Genomic DNA, 16,842 nt, shown 5'->3' with positions numbered 1-16,842 from the left:
CCCTCCCTTCCTTCTGAAACAAATGGCATTCCAGAGTAGAAAGCGGCAAACTCCACATAGCTAGGGCTAAGATAACTGCTCTACATTTGGTGGCCTCAGTGATCTACCGTGTGTCCACCTCTGAACTCTGCAGAAGCATCAGGCACCTGTGTAGTGTTCACAAGAACATCCGTTTCCATCAGTCCCCACTACACACATGCAGGGCCCTGGCCTCAGCCGTCCAGATGCCTCACGCAGCCCTCTGCTCTCCAGCTGCTGCAGCTCCCGGAGCTCTTGCACTCCGTTCTGCTGACCATGTGCGAAGACCAGCCTCGCAGGCAGCTGCCACTGCTGTCAGTTCTGGAAGCTTGTCGGGTTCATCGAGAAGAAGTGCGTGGATACCCAGCCTCTGCCAAACTCCATGTCAAACGGCTGGTCAGCTTGGTTCTGGGAACCATCTCCAAGGTCTGTGCAAATCTGTACTTTCTAACCCAGGAGCCACTAGTCAACGTGTGGCTGTTGAAATTTAAATTAATTAAATTGTAGTTATTTAAAATGAAATAAAGTTAAAAATTCAGTTCCTCGGTCACACCTGCCACATTTCAAGTGCCGGTAGCCACATGTTGCTGGCGACAGCCATGCTGGACAGGGCAGATCTAGAACATTCCTGTCATCACAGTTTTGTTGGGCAGCACTGGTGAAGACCTTTGTGCAAGCCGGGATTCCTAACGTGGCTAAGACCCTTGGGATCTCCGAAAGAACCTCTTTACATAAAAAAAAAATTTGTGTTTAAATCCCATGAGTCAGTTCACCTATCAACACTGAACTCAGGCCTCACATGAGGTTTCCTTGGCGGTACCTGCTGTGTCGTACATGCGGAGGGTCTCCTTGTTGTCACACTGTGTGCTTGCTGCCCTGTGCTCTCCTCGGTGCCTAGCAAGAGGCCTAGTACATAGTAGGCATTTGGCTTAGGTCAGATTCTCCTGAAACAAAGCCAGAGATGGGCATTCTTATGCGAGTTATTTATTGGGAAAGTACTCCTGGGAGAGGGGGAGTGATGGAGAGGGGACAGGATAGGCAACAAGCCACGCAAGGAGGTGGTCTCAGGTGAAGACAGCCTCCGCCTGATCCCATGGGGAGCTCTGGAGCAGGAAGTACACCAACACTGGTCCCCCTTGGGGCCAGGGCAGAGCTTGGACTAGGTTGAGGCAAGAGAGGTGCCCATGGTACAAATGCAAGGTTTGCATCTTAGAGAAACCAGAGAAGGCTGGCAGCATGGCACTTGTCCAAGGGGCAGGTTGGAGATCTGAAAGCAAGACTAATGCAGGAGCCATGTGGAAGAAGAGGAGGGGACAACTGGGGAGGCGGGGTGGGCTCTGTTAGCAGTCAATCAGAAAACGCCTGTCCATCCTGTCCTTCTTCTTGGACCCCTACCCTCTTGGTGTATGTACATGCTGCTCCTTCCTGTTCATTGAGCTAGAGAATTCTTTGGGGAAGAGGGGTCTATTTGTTGGAAAGACATTAGAGCCTACCATCCTTTGGTGTGTCGTTGTCCCCTAATGGACAATGCGTTGACCTGCAGCATTTCCATCAGGGACCCATAAAGCAGATTTTGGTTACTTTTGGACATTCATTGGGGCACTGAACTGGGTGAGCTAGGTGGGGTGTAAAGCTCACAGTGAGGTTGGGGAGGTAGGCAAGGAAGCAAACGTGATATAATGTGTGATAGAGAGGCTTGTGAGTGCAGTGATGAGGGAAGGTGATGAGAGGACATTTACATCTCCCTAAGGGCAGAGGTGGAGAAGATGAAGAGTAGAGAAGACATAGCTCTGGGTCTTGGAGGCACAGAGGAGCTTAGTGGGGAGACCCTCGGCAGTGGATGGAGCCCCTGAGCAAAGGCACAGATGTGTAGTACACAGGCATTGGGGAGGCAATGAGTTACCTGTAGGGTGCCTGTGGGTGGTGAGTATAGAGTACATTCTGGGTGCTAGACAATGCATCATCAGGCTCTCACTGTGTGGGCCAGACACTCTCACACTGACTCAAACTGACAGCCAGTCTGTATGTGTCTATGTAAATGCCCCCTTTCGACTGTGGGATGCGGATGTGCGATGCACTTGACCTTCAGGTGGAGAGGAGAGTCGTGGAAGAAAGCTCCTCTGTGCATCGGGACAGAAGCCACCTGCTCAGGAATAGGCTGTGTCAGGCAAGCTGTGAGAGCCCAGTGGATCGGGCCCTGGAGTGTCTGCATTCCTGCAGAGGTGGGTACAGTGCCCTGAGCATTCCCTGGCGGGGGTACGGAGGGGCCCATGCTCCTTCTACTGTTTCCTGCCCCATGTGGGTCAGATGTTCATGCTGTGCTGACAGAAAGCCCATGCAAGCTCCACTCTTCCAGGAAGTCCCGAAAGAGAAGGGGCTTAGCTTCCAACACATCTATGTCCTGAAAGAAAGCTTCATTTGGACATATTGTTTAGTAGAGTTATTTATAGTAAACGTAAATTATTTTTTATTGATTTCTAACTGTCCTAGTTGATAAAAACTATACAACAAAGAAGCTTTCCTTTAATTAGTTTCTAGGTGGAGTGAAAGGAAAAGTAATTTGTAAAAGATTGTTATTGCTGTAGGTGATAAAAAGAATGACTTGTAGAATAATCTTCAAATCTACTATTCTCTACTTTGCAACTGAATCTGAGAGTAAAAAAATGTTTTTGTTTATTGTCCCTAAAACAAGGTGCTCTTTGCTGTTATGCTTTATCTCCCCACTAAAACCTCCCCCAAACCTTTAACCATCATTTTCATTTCCATTTTCCACGTGTGGAAACAGACTCAGAGAGATTAAGTAATTTTGCGAAGGTCACATAGCTAGTACGTCACAATGTTGCTATCCACACTCCAGACTACCTAATGCAGGAAAGTCCTGTTCTTTGCCTCTGCCCTGCCCATGCCCTCCAGCGAGTGGTTTGGTTAGTTTCAGAGAGAAGCACAGAGACCCAGAGCTCCCTGGAGCCCAGTCTGAGCACCTCAGCACACAGTCACTGCAGCCTCTCTGTTAACAGGTGAGCAGCAAGGTGTCCAGGGCTGTGAACTTGGTGTGGGACGCTGGTGGTGGTGGTGGTGGGCACTGTATCTGCTTCTTTACTGATTACTGATGAACCAAGGTGATCAGGGACCCGAAAGCAGCTTTGCTATCAGGGCATTCTGTCCCATCTGGAAACCAAGTGCAGGTTCAGTTATGGAACAACATGCTTCCATGTCATTGTGATTTTCTACTGCGTGGGAATGCATAACAACAACAACAACAAAAAGCAGCCAAAAAGCACAGTGACTGTGAGTTGGGAATTTAGGCTGTACTCAGCGGGGCGTTTCTTCTGGACTCTGCTGGATGTCCTTGTGACTCCTGACAGTAGCAGAGGGGTGTGGGGTGTGTGTGTGTGTGTGTGTGTGTGTGTGTGTGTGTGTGGTGTGGGGTGTGTGTGAGAGAGAGAGCGACAGAGACAGAGACAGAGAGACAGAGACAGAGACAGAGAGAGAGAGAGACAGAGAGAGACAGAGACAGAGAGACAGAGAGACAGAGAGAACTTCCAGAACTACTAGCCCTCCGCAACTTCCAGCCCCTTCTATTGGCCAAAGCGAGCTCCAGGCCAGCCCAGATTCAAGAGGTGGGGAATGGAGTCCACTTTTTGGTAGAAAGAGGGGCAAAGTCATACTGCAGCTTGACTTGTCCTGGGCCTCTGCTTCCCTGTTTGAAAGTGGACATGGTGCCTCCCCTGTAGGTGTGTGGTGAAGATGAAGTGGTGTGCATACCCAAAACAGCTGAGCACCTGCACGTGGCAGGCTCTTATTGGCTGGAAGCCACTTCCACTGTTAATTGTTCCTCCCCTTCTCTGACCGCTGGCCAGCGCTCTTCCAGCTGAAGCTCCCTGGGACCTTCAGGAGGGCAGGCGGCCCAGCTCAGGATCTGCTCTCTCTGTGACAGCACAAAACTCATGGCCAGCAATTCCTTCTCAAAAGCGTTTCCTGCAAAGTAAGGGAAAGGTGAGCAAAAGAGGACCAAGGGATCCTCCCCAAAGAGGTGTGAGCAGGGAGTGGTGGATGGCTGACAACGGCAGCTGAAAATGGGAAGCGTCCTCTGGGATGCCACACTCCCTGGGCTGAGATTTCTACAATTGGATGAAAATAAACCTGAAACCTGCAATTCAGGGCCATACGTGTTGAAGTCTGGGATGAGAGAGGGACAGATGACCGGTGGCCCCTGCAGTGTACTCACGCTTGCGGAGACCGCTGACTCCCTGTAGGCAGCCTGGTCTCCACTGAGGGGCCAGCACTGGACAGTGAGATTGGAGTGGTCTCGGGATGTACCTTCTGCCACAAGAAGCCCTGGCACCAGCCCTCAGAGCCACTTCTTCTGGTGTATACAAAAAAGCACCTCTTCCTCAATGCACTATACTGCCATTAGCTGAAAAGCTGTTTTAATAACCACACAATGCTGCAGCCACTTCGAGGAAATCAGTGCCGCCTGGAGTTGTGACAAGTCCCTCAGGGCAGGCTGTTCACCCAGGAGGCTGCCTCTGCCAGGTCTTCTGTTTCAGCGTCTGGACCCTTGGTGAACTTCAGACCCACATGTCCAGATCTTTTGTCTGCCTGCCTGTCACAGGGAGATTTGCTTAAAGCTCCTCAACAAGTTAGAGATAAGCTGAGCCTGGGGTAGCCTTAGGACACCCCCTCCTGGGTGGCCTTGGGCTCCCACACTCCCTGCCCAGCCCCTGGGGCCCTCCAAGGCCACTCTCAGGTCATGAACTCAGGCGACACAAGGTTCAGGAGAACTTTGTACCTTCTTTAGCTTTCCTTTCTCATCACTCACTAAAGACGCTTCTACTAGGGACTCTCTTAGGATACAAGTCACCCCTGGCTGGACCTCTGGCCTCTTGGGACAGGAGTCCTGCTGGGCACCACTGGGAGCGTGTTCGGAGATGCACCCAACCCTCTCTCACTCACCGGTGTTTGATACGGGTGAGTTTCTTAACCTCTTAGGGCCTCAGTTTCCTGCAAAATAGGCTGAGAATATGTACCTCACAGAATGATAGCTGGGTCTAAATAATGGTGGGAATTAAAGTATTCCTCAGGTCACAAGCGTGATACAGACATAAAGCATTGTGAAACTGAAATGGCTGCTCCCACATGCTATTGATTCAACATCCAGGACTAGAAAAACCTTTCATCTAATCTAAATCTAAAGGTATTTTTGTTTTTAAAAAATCATCTATTTCCTATAATACATATTTGTACTGTATAAAGTATTTTATAATTTCGATACATACAGAAGGTTATGTAACCATGAGTGAATTAGGAAACGTACAATAAGGTGGACATTCCACCGAAGCTAGCACGTCACCCACACTGCTACGCCCTCCTATCGGCTGCTGCTTTGAGATGCCCTGCCTGCTAGGGCCTCAGCCCAGTTTATCACCGTGTCACTGAAACCTGTTTCCTGCTGACTCTGGGGAAGGGAGTGCTGGTAGGGTGTTGGGGGACGTGAGCCCACGGGGGAAGCCCAGTCCCAAAGATGGGGGTCCAGCCCCACAGAAGATGACTTCTCCTCTACCGTGAGTGACTCTGGGTGTTTCCTCCAGTTCTCCAGGCCGGAGTTCATCCTGCTGGCTGGAGAGGCCCCTATGACTGTGCATCTGCCTGGATCCATTGTGGTAACTAGTGGGCAGGGGTGGAGGGTGGCGAGGGAACTGAGCAGCTGGGCAGATCTGGAGGCTGACTGCGCTCAGACTGCAGTCTCAGGCTGGGGGGCGGGAGGGGGGTGGTCCCAGGGTACTCGCTGTCCTCGACTCCTGCCAGAGCGTTCGGCCAAGTCACTCCTGCCTGTCCCTCAGCACGTCCTTCTACCCTCTATGAGGAAGCCTGTGTGACTTCTGGCTAAGTCCGGATTGTCCTTCCAGACTCAGCTCCGCCTTCATCCCCTCATTCAGTCAGGAAACATTGTTTAAGCATCTAATAGATACCAGGCACTAATCCAGGCCCCAAATCTGGGAGGTGAACAAAACAGAGTCCTCTTCATCTGGAGCTTGCATTCTGGCATTTACACATTTGTCTATTTTCTGGGGCAGAAAAGTCTGTCTCCCTTCTTTTGGCTCTGCTGCCTGAGCCCAGGCAGACTGTGGATCCCCAAAGGCGTTGCAGCCTCTCTGTGTGGAAAGGCATTGGTACCTGGATTGGGGGTGAGAGAGAGGCTTGTCCCTGATGAATCACCCACAGAAAGAGCTTTGGTGCTACTAGTCCAGAGTGGGGGCAGCTGCTGCCACACCATGCTCTGAGCTGCTTGGAGCTTGTGTGCCTGACTGGGACCCTTCCTGAGCCAGCCCCTGCAGAGGAGACTGATGGTGGAAGATGAGCTGGAGGCTACCCAGGGTGGCATAGGCCACGGGGAGGCCAGGCAGGGTTTGGGGCACTTGGGAGCAGAGGAGTTGGCAGCCAGAGCGCATTGCCAGAGGTGGGGAGGCAGGACCACTGTGAGCCCAAGCTCCATCGTCCCATTAGACCTCACTTAGAACACAGGCTCAGAGGTCTAATTATTGAGATTTCAGGGGGGCAACTACAGAGCGTCAAACCCAAGCACAAGGCCCACACTTCTCTGTCTCCCTCCCTCCATCTCTCAGGGTGGCCCCTGCACCCACATTCTGAACAACCACTTAGGTGATGCAGATATGCAGCAGGGGGAAGCCATGGTGGCTCACAGTGTGCCCTGTGGTCAGCTCTGCCTAGGAGCCTTCCGGAAACCCCTCCCACAGGGTCCTCAGATCTGCACTGGCCCCTGGAGTGTGATGGCTGCCCTGGGTGTCAGGAGCGTCACGGTATTGTTGCAGGCATGCTATTGATGGTACTTAATGTCCAGCTAATGTCCATCCATGACTGTCCTCTAAGGAGCACTTCCCTGGGGACGTCTGGCTTCAGGCTGGGCTTTGGGCACAAACTGCCATGGGAGCAGAGAAGGGAGTGAGTGAGTCTATTGTCCAGGCCACAACCAAGGGTCCTGAGCCTGCTGGGACACTCATAGGAATTTGCCATGTGGGAACGGAGGGCACGAACACTCCATTCAGTGGGTAGTGTGTGCAGAGACACAGGGTACCAGACTGGAGTGGTGGAGTGATAGGCCATCCTGGGCTGCTGAGCAGAGGCCATGGTGGTCAGGGAGAGGCTGTGGTGGTAGATGAATCTGGAATTAATCTGAGTGGGTGAAGAGGCAGAAGGCTGACTGCTATGAGTTTTTGGATGGTGCTCTACTGACCCATTTCTTGATGTGAAGTAATCTCCTTGCTCTAGCCCTCTCTCTTCATTGGACCTTTGCCAGCCCAAATTTGCTCTGCTGTGCTCTGGGGGACAGTATCAGGATTAAGTGACAGTCCCAGGTGTGATGATTCATTGACAAAAGCCGTGGGCAGTCCTTTTGGGAAGAAGAACTGAAGGGGCAGCTGGGCTTTCTGTGGGGTAGAGACATCAGCGAGACCTGCCTCCTCAGCCTTGCTTTCCCCTGTAGAGCCTGGTGGATTTGTAGAATGCAAATTTGAGTCCGACTGTGCCTCTTACTAACTGTGCCACTGTGAATAAGCCCCTTACCATCTCTGAGCCCTGTTTCTCATCTGCTGAATAGTGTCATAAACATACTCATCTCTTAGGATTGATTGTCAGTTAAATGAGACAATGCATATTAAGTGCTTAGTATAGCAGCTTGCATGATAAATACTCCATGTCTTGTGGTTATTGTTACTGTAAGAGACTGTTAGCATAAGGACTTCCGATTTACGGTTAAGATAGGGTTAACAGCCCTGGCAGCCCTGGGCTCAAGTTAGCATGAGAACTGTTACTTTAAAGTCAGAGTAAGATTAACAGCCTTGAGCTTAAAACAACCTAATGGCCTAATTGTTAGTTCCAGGATGTGGGCATAGAGACCAGATGTTTTATCTCCTGATATGGAAGCTTTTGAAGCGTATCTATTGTAAACTCTTTGAAGTTCATCTTGCGCTCCCTAAGACTTTAGAAATTACTAAGTGCCTTAGAACTGCTATAAAAACCCTTAGCTTTGCAGGCTAGGGGTCCTTGTTAAAACCCGCTGCGTCGGGCAGAGACGGGGACCCCAGCTAGCTGGAAATAAACCTCGCTGTGTGACTTGCATTATCGTGTGTGTCTCTGTCTTTCTGAGGGGTGAAAGATTCCCGGACTTAACATTACAATTAATACTATTATTATTTTCAGACCAACAAAGGGAAATCCTGTCTGACTCTCAGGGAACTCTGTGTGGTGCTGCTGAGTGGGCAGTGTCTGGAGGTGAAATGTGACATCACGTCCACAGTGGGGGCCGTCTTCAACGTCGTCACGTCCTTCGCCAACCTTGGGGAGCTCACTTACTTTGGCTTGGCTTACCTGAAAGGTAAGTGTCTCCTGAGTAGCCCATGGCTGACCTGGTGCCCCAGGTAACCCAGGTATCTAGGTACCTGAGCACTATTCCTTCTAAGAAAATTGCTTGAGACTGGGACACCTCACCTTGCTCATTTAGATATGGGTTAGCATGGTGAAGGCTTCAAGTATTCATGTCAAAGTGTCAAGTAAATCAGAAAATTGTTAGGAAATAGTGCATGTAAGACCTTGTGAGTGTCTGTGATTTGCTGGGTCTGGTTGATCGATTCCAATGCACTAAGAACATGTTAAAAATCTTTCCATCTAGGTGGGAATATAAAATGTACAATCAATGTGGAAAACAGTATGGTGTTCCCTCAAAAAATTATAAATAGATTTCCTATGTGATCTAGCAACTCTACTTTTGCATACATAGCCAAAAGAATTGAAAATGGGTGTCTCAGAGATACTTGTATACCCCTGTTGATAGAGGCATTATTCACAGTAGCTAAAATGTGGAAACAACCCAAGTGTCCATCAATGAACAAATGGATAAGCAAAATGTGGCATGTACATACAATGGAATATTATTTAGCCTTAAAAAGGAAGGAAATTCTGACACATGCTATAGCACGGATGAAGCTTGAGGGCATTGTGCTGTGTAAACTAGTTGCAAAAAAACAAATACTGTATGGTTCCAATATATAAGGTACCTAGAGTAGTCAAATTCAGAGACAAAGTAGAATGGTGGTTGCCAGGGGTTAGGGGAAGTGGGATGGGAGTTATTGTTTAATAAGTATAGAGTTGCAGTTTTGCAAGATGAAAAGGGTTCTGAAGATGGATGGTGGTGATGGTTGCACAACAATGTGAATGTACTTAATATCCCTCAACTGTGTACTTAAAAAAATTGCTTAGATGTTAAATTTTATGTTATGTGTATTTTACCACGATAAAAATATTTTAAAATTTCCATCTAATCATACAAGACTGATGGGAAATAGTACCTTCACCCTAAGTTAAGAATCCATTCTGAAGATCCTGAAGGAAAGGGTTTCTGACACCTTCTTCCCATGTCTGCCCTCCCTGTTTCCATTGACTGCAAATATCCCCTTGCTGTAGTCGAAGCCGTTTAACCACTGTGTGAAGCAATGGGAAGGGGGCCGAGCTGGGATAATGTGGGCCTTCAGGTTAATCCTGGCTCTCCCTGCCCAGCTTGCTAGGTATCATAATCTCGGTGTTCCTCTCTTCTCCCGGCTCCAATGGGAGAGGCTCACAAGCTTATTGTGGGATCATTCAGCGTGCCTCAGAGGGCAGGAGGATAGGCCTTACCTCCCTGCAGTTTTTAGCAGATCTCTCGAAAGATTTCTCTCTCAAGGAAAAAGAACAACCATTCTATACTTTTGATCTGATCAATTGATTTTGCTCAATCTTTTGTAAAGTGTGAATAGAAGAATCTTTAGGAATCATTGTATTTTTATCGATTTATAACATGCAATCTAGTATGTGTGCTACGAAGTGAGCACTGGGACGTGCAATCTAAATAAACCCAGTGTGCACTCTGGGAGAACAACCATAGGCTTATCCCCTATTGCCTCCTCCCGGTCAGGTGCCAGCCCAGGCCCTTTCCATGTGGACATCCTAGAGCCGTGAAGGGGGCGCCACCTGCCTAAATCACTTACAAGTGACCAGTCTGGGGTTTGGAGAGAAACCCGCTTGAGAGGGTTTGCTGGCAAAACTATAACAGGGACATGCTCATTCCCTTGGGGGCAAGTGACCCTAAGGGAAGCGTGAGTTTGTGTGGAGAGTCAGATTCAACTACAAGGGCCGAGGGCACAAGGGGAAGATTTAGATGAGGTTTTTTGAGTTTTTTAAAAATGGCATTTCCATATTTATTTACCAAGACCTGGTACCGTGTTTCCTCGAAAATAAGACCTAGCCGGACAATGTTCTATTAATATAAGACCCGGTCTTATTTTATTATAATATAAGACCTAATGTAATGTAATGTAATGTAATGTAATGTAATGTAATGTAATGTAATGTAATGTAATATAAAATATAATATAACATAACATAACATAACATAACATAACATAAGACTGGGTCTTATATTAATTTTTGCTCCAAAAGACACATTAGAGCTGATTGTCTGGCTAGGTCTTATTTTTGGGGAAACAGGTTACTTTCTCATTATCAAAAGCCTTTTGTATTCTCCACACCCCCAAACTTGTGGGTAGTAAATGTGGCGGAAATTAGTTGACATATGCTATAGAAAGATGTTTATCAAAATCATTTTATTTACTCCTGTCTTTTTTGAAGTTATACACCCCTAAAATGTTTTTTTAATTAATTTTTATTTTTCAATTATAGATGTAAGCAGTGTAGACATTTATATAATTTATAAAATGATCCACCTGATAAGCCTAGTACCCACCTGACACCATACATAGTTATTACAGTATCACTGACTATATTCTCTATGTATTTTACATCTCCATGATTATTTTATAACTACCGATTTGCACTTTTTTTTAAATTTCCAATGCTTATACTGTTTTTTTTTTCTTTTTTTTAATTAAATTTATTGGGGTGACAATTGTTAGTAAAATTACATAGATTTCAGGTGTACAATTCTGTATTACATCATCTATAAATCCCATTGTGTGTTCATCACCCAGAGTCAGTTCTCCTTCCATCACCATATATTCGATCCCCCTTACCCTCATCTCCCACCCCCCACCCCCCTCCCCCCTTACCCTCTGGCAACCACTAAACTATTGTCTGTGTCTATGAGTTTCTGTTTCTCATTTGTTTGTCTTGTTCTTTTGTTGTTTTTGGTTTATATACCACATATCAGTGAAATCACACGGTTCTCTGCTTTTTCTGTCTGACTTGTTTCGCTCAGCATTACTCTCTCAAGATCCATCCATGTTGTCACAAATGTTCCTATATCATCATTTCTTACCGCCGAATAGTATTCCATTGTGTATATATACCACAACTTCTTAATCCATTCATCTATTGAAGGACATTTTGGTTGTTTCCATGTCTTGGCTACCGTAAACAAAGCTGCAATGAACATTGGAGCACACGTGTCTTTATCTCTAAATGTTTTCAGATTTTTTGGGTAGATACCCAGGAGAGGGATTGCTGGATCATATGGCAATTCTATTCGTAATTCTTTGAGGAACCTCCACACTGCCTTCCATAACGGCTGCACCAGTCTGCATTCCCACCAACAGTGTATGAGGGTTCCTTTTTCTCCACAGCCTCTCCAACATTTGTTACTATTTGTCTTGTTGATGATAGCCATTCTGACTGGGGTGAGGTGATATCTCATTGTGGTTTTGATTTGCATTTCTCTGATGATTAGTGATGTTGAGCATTTTTTCATATGTCTATTTGCCATTTGTATGTCCTCTTTGGAGAAATGTCTCTTCAAGTCCTCTGCCCATTTTTCAATTGGGTTGTTTGTTTTTTTGTTGTTGAGTTGCATGAGTTCCTTGTATATTCTGGATACTAGCCCTTATCGGAGGCACTGTTTGCAAAAATCTTCTCCCATTCAGTTGGTGGCCTCTTTATTTTGTCAATGGTTTCTTTTGCTGTGCAGAAGCTTTTAAGTTTCATATAGTCCCATTCGTTTATTTTAGCTTTTACTTCCATTGCCTTTGGAGTCAAGTTCATAAAATGCTCTTTGAACCCAAGGTCCATAAGTTTAGTACCTATGTTTTCTTCTATGCAGTTTATTGTGTCAGGTCTTATGCTTAAGTCTTTGATCCATTTTGAATTAATTTTGGTACATGGTGACAAATAGCAGTCCAGTTTCATTCTTTTGCACGTGGCTATCCAATTCTCCCAGCACCATTTATTGAAGAGGCTGTCTTTGCTCCATTGTATGTTTTTAGCTTCTTTGTCAAAAATTTTCTGTCCATATTTATGTGGTTTTATTTCTGGGTTCTCAATTCTATTCCATTGGTCTATGTGACTGTTTTTCTGCCAATACCGTGCTGTTTTGATTATTGTAGCCCTGTAGTACAAGCCAAAGTCAGGAAGTGTGATACCTCCATTATTGTTCTTTTTTCTTAAGATTGCTTTGGCTATTCAGGGTCTTTTGTGGTTCCAAACAAATCTGATGATTTTTTCTTCTTCTATTTCTTAGAAAATGCCATTGGGATTTTGATGGGGATTGCATTAAATCTGTATATTGCTTTGGGTAATATGGCCATTTTAACTATGTTGATTCTTCCAATCCATGAGCACGGAATGTCTTTCCATTTCTTTGTGTCTTCTTCAATTTCTTTCAAAAATGTCTTATAGTTTTCAGCATATAGGTCTTTCACATCCTTGGTTAAGTTTATTCCTAGGTATTTTATTCTTTTTGCTGCAATTGCAAAAGGAATTGTTTTTTGTATTTCTTTTTCTGAGATTTCATTGTTAGTATATAGGAATGCAATGGACTTTTGTACATTGATTTTGTAGCCAGCAACTTTACTGTATTCGTTGATTGTTTCTAATAGCTTTTTGGTGGAGTCTTTAGGGTTTTCTATATATAGCATCATGTCATCTGCAAAGAGTGATAATTTAACTTCTTCATTCCCAATTTGGATGCCTTTTATTTCTTTCTCTTGCCTGATTGCTCTGGCAAGGACTTCCAACACTATGTTGAAAAGCAGAGGTGATAGGGGACAGCCCTGTCGTGTTCCTGAACGTAGAGCAAAGGGCTTCAGTTTTTCACCATTAATTATGAGATTAGCTGAGGGCTTGTCATATATGGCCTTTATTATGTTAAGGTATTTTCCTTCTATACCTATTTTATTAAGTGTTTTAATCATAAATGGATGTTGTATCTTGTCAAATGCTTTTTCTGCATCAATTGATATAATCATATGATTTTTGTCCTTTATTTTGTTTATGTGATGTATCACATTGATGGATTTGCAGATGTTGAACCATCCTTGTGCCCCGGGGATGAACCCCACTTGGTCGTGATGAATAATCTTTTTAATGCATTGTTGTATTCGATTTGCTAGAATTTTATTTAGGATTTTTGCATCTGTATTCATCAGAGATATTGGTCTATAGTTTTCTTTATTTGTGCTGTCCTTACCAGGTTTTGGTATCAGGGTAATGTTGGCCTCATAAAATGAGTTAGGGAGTACTGTCTCTTCTTCAATTTTTGGAAGAGTTTGAGCAGGATTGGTATTAGATCCTCTTTGAAGGTTTGGTAGAATTCACTAGTGAAGCCATCTGGTCCCGGACTTTTGCTTTTGGGAAGGTTTTGGATGACTGATTCAATTTCGTTACTGGTGATCGGTCTGTTTAGATTTTCCAGTTCTTCATGGTTCAGCCTTGGAAGGCTATATGTTTCTAAGAACTTGTCCATTTCTTCTAGGTTGTTGAATTTGGTGGCATATAGTCCTTCATAGTATTCTTGGATGATCCTTTGTATTTCTGTGGTGTCCATGATAACTTCCCGTCTTTCATTTCTGATTTTGTTAATTAGTGTCTTCTCTCTATTTATCTTAGTGAGTCTAGCCAAGGGTTTGTCAATTTTGTTAATCTTTCAAAGAACCAGCTCTTTGTCACATTAATTTTTTCTATTGTCTTTTTGTTTTCTATTTTATTTAGTTCTGCTCTATTTTTTGTTATTTCCTTTCTTCTGCTAACCTTGGGTTTTACTTGTTCTTCTTTTTCTAGTTCTTTAAGGTGTAACATGAGGTTATTTATTTGGGAGTTTTCTTGTTTCTTGAGGTAAGCCTGTAATGAGATAAATTTCCCTCTTAAAACTGCTTTCGCTGCATCCCAAAAATTTTGGTAGGATGTATTTTCATTGTCATTTGTTTCTATGTATCTTTTGATCTCTCCTCTAATTTCTTCTTTGACCCAGTCCTTCTTTAAAAGTATGTTGTTTAATCTCCATGTATTTGTGTTTTTCCGCTTTCTTTTTCCAGTTGATATCCAATTTCAAAGCCTTGTGATCAGAGAATATGCTTGGTATGATTTCAATCTTCTTAAATTTGTTGAGACTGATTTTATGTCCCAATATATGGTCTATCCTTGAGAATGTTCCATGTACACTAGAAAAGAATGTATAGTCTGATGTTTTAGGATGAAGTGCTCTATAAATGTCAATTATGTCCATTTCATCTAATGTGTCATTTAGGGCTGCTATTTCGTTATTTATTTTCTGTTTGGATGATCTATCCATAGCTGTCAATGATGTATTTAAGTCCCCTAGTATAATTGTGTTTTGGTCAATTTCTCCCTTTAGTTCTGTTAGTAGTTTCTTGGTATATTTCGGTGCTCCCTGATTGGGGCATAAATATTGATGACTGTTATGTCTTCTTGTTGTATAGTGCCCTTTACCATTATGAAATGTCCATCTTTGTCTCTTGTTATCTTTTTCACCTTTACCATTATGAAATGTCCATCTTTGTCTCTTGTTATCTTTTTCACCCTGAAGTCTGTTTCATCTGATGTCATTATGGCTAAACCTGATTTTCTCTGGGTACCATTTGCTTGGAGTGTCAATTTCCACCCTTTCACTTTGAGTCTATGCTTGTCCTTGTAGCTGACATGTGTCTCTTGGAGACCGCATATGGTTGGGTTTAATTTTTTGATCCAGTCTGCTACCCTGTGCCTTTTTATTAGTGAGTTCAGTCCATTTACATTTAGGGTGATTATTGATATGTGAGGATTTCCTGTCATTCTATCTTTAGTTTTCTGGTAAGGCTGTGTCTCCATTGTTTCTTTGCCTTTTTGTTGTTGTCTATTATTTCTGTGTGGTGGTATTCTATGATGTTTCTCTCTGTTTCTTCTTTTATTACAGTATATATTTCAGTTCTGTTTTTTTTTTTTTTTTTGAGTGGTTACCCTTAAGTTTATGTAAAAGAAAATTTGATATTTAGAGTATTCCATTTTCTTCAGCACGCTTACTTTCTCCATTCCCATATTCCGGTTCAGGCCTTTACTCTCCCCCTTTTTATGTTTTGGTTGACACACATTGTCCCTGTTGATGGTGGTCGAATAGCCTCCTTTAGTATTTCCTGTAGTGCAGGTCATGTATTAGAAAATTCCCTCAGCTTCTGTATGTCTGGAAAGGTCTTTATTCCTCCTTCATATCTAAAGGATATCTTTGCTGGATATATTATTCTTGGCTCATAATTTCTCTCTTTCAATAGTTTGAATATTTGGTTCCACTCCCTCCTGGCTTGTAGAGTTTCTGCTGAAAAATCTGATGATAATCTAATGGGCTTTCCTTTGTAAGTTACCGTCTTCTTTTCCCTGGCTGCCTTGAGGATTCTTCCTTTGTTGTTGATTTTAGACAGCTTCAATACAATGTGCCTTGGAGAAGGCCTGTTGGGATTGAGGTAATTAGGTGTTCTATTTGCTTCTTGGATTCGAGGGTCCAGTTCTGTCCACAAGTTTGGGAAGTTCTCATCAACAATTTGTTTGAATATATTCTCTGTTCCCGTCTCTCTTTTATCTCCTTCTGGTATGCCCATTATTCTTATATTGCTCTTTCTGATGGAGTCAGAAAGTTCTTGTGGAGTTCTTTCATTTCTTTTAAGTCTCAAGTCTCTTTCTTCTTCCATCTGTGTCATTTCCAGGTTTCTATCTTCGATGTCACTGATTCTTTCCTCCATCTGGTCAACTCTACTACCTAAGCTGGTTATTTCATTCTTAATTTCTTCTATTGAGTTCTTAATCTCCAGAAATTCTATTTGGTTCTTTTTTAAAATTTCAGTCTGTTTCGTAAAATGCTCATGTTGCTCATGATTGTGTTTCTGAGTTCATTAAAGTGCCTTTCTGTGTTTTCTTGCATCTCGTTGAGTTTTTTAAGAACTGTAATCTTGAATTCTCTGTCATTTAAGTCACATATTTCCATATCTTTAAGTTCCTTTTCTGGAGACTTTTCACTTTCTTTCTGAGCTGTCTTGTTGCCTTGGTTATTCATGGCAATTACCAATTTATCATTTCTCTTCCTAGACATCTACAGGAATGGCTTCTGCAAAAGTTTGATAGGAAGAGGTCTTTTGTTTTCTAGTACTTGTTGGTAGAATGTTTTATTTTCTCTCTGACTGCAGCCTTTTTTTTCCTCTCTCACACGGTAGTGCTGTTTTCTCTGCACTATTCCAGCTTCTCACACAATGGGGGGGATTCCCTGGGAAACAGGCTTCTCCTCTGTTAATAGTTCGCCTGGGTCACAATACACAGTGTCCTGGTGGGTATGCGGAGAGCTTTTGAAGTTCCAAAGCTCTTCCTGCACCATATTCAGAGCTCGTATGTTTCAGCAGTTCTGTTTACTCCTGCAGGGATCCGCCCAGATAGGTGGGGCCAGGGGCGGGGTGAGTTGTGAGAGGTGGCCCAGAGCAATGGCAGCGACCACCACAACAGCCGGTCCTGCTTCCACAGCTCCCTCCCCTTTGCCGGAACTAGCTGGGCTGTGAATCTGTGTCTGAG

The 16,842-nt window shown here is 44.2% G+C and overlaps 1 protein-coding gene across 1 annotated transcript in view; it reads left to right on the top strand.

The window, feature by feature from the left end:
- Window positions 1-16,842, top strand: part of FRMPD2 (FERM and PDZ domain containing 2) — a 153,760-nt gene that overhangs the window by 54,313 nt on the left and 82,605 nt on the right. The window contains 6 exon segments of the mRNA XM_074338698.1: window positions 253-444; window positions 2,108-2,240; window positions 2,948-3,035; window positions 3,879-4,014; window positions 5,610-5,681; window positions 8,239-8,413. Coding sequence (XP_074194799.1) covers window positions 253-444; window positions 2,108-2,240; window positions 2,948-3,035; window positions 3,879-4,014; window positions 5,610-5,681; window positions 8,239-8,413 — 796 coding nt within the window.

This window comes from Rhinolophus sinicus, linkage group LG07 (genome assembly GCF_036562045.2).
Source record: "Rhinolophus sinicus isolate RSC01 linkage group LG07, ASM3656204v1, whole genome shotgun sequence".
Taxonomy (NCBI): Eukaryota; Metazoa; Chordata; class Mammalia; order Chiroptera; family Rhinolophidae; genus Rhinolophus; species Rhinolophus sinicus.
Note: the sequence above shows the minus strand (reverse complement) of the source record. Positions and strands in the feature narration are given on the sequence as shown.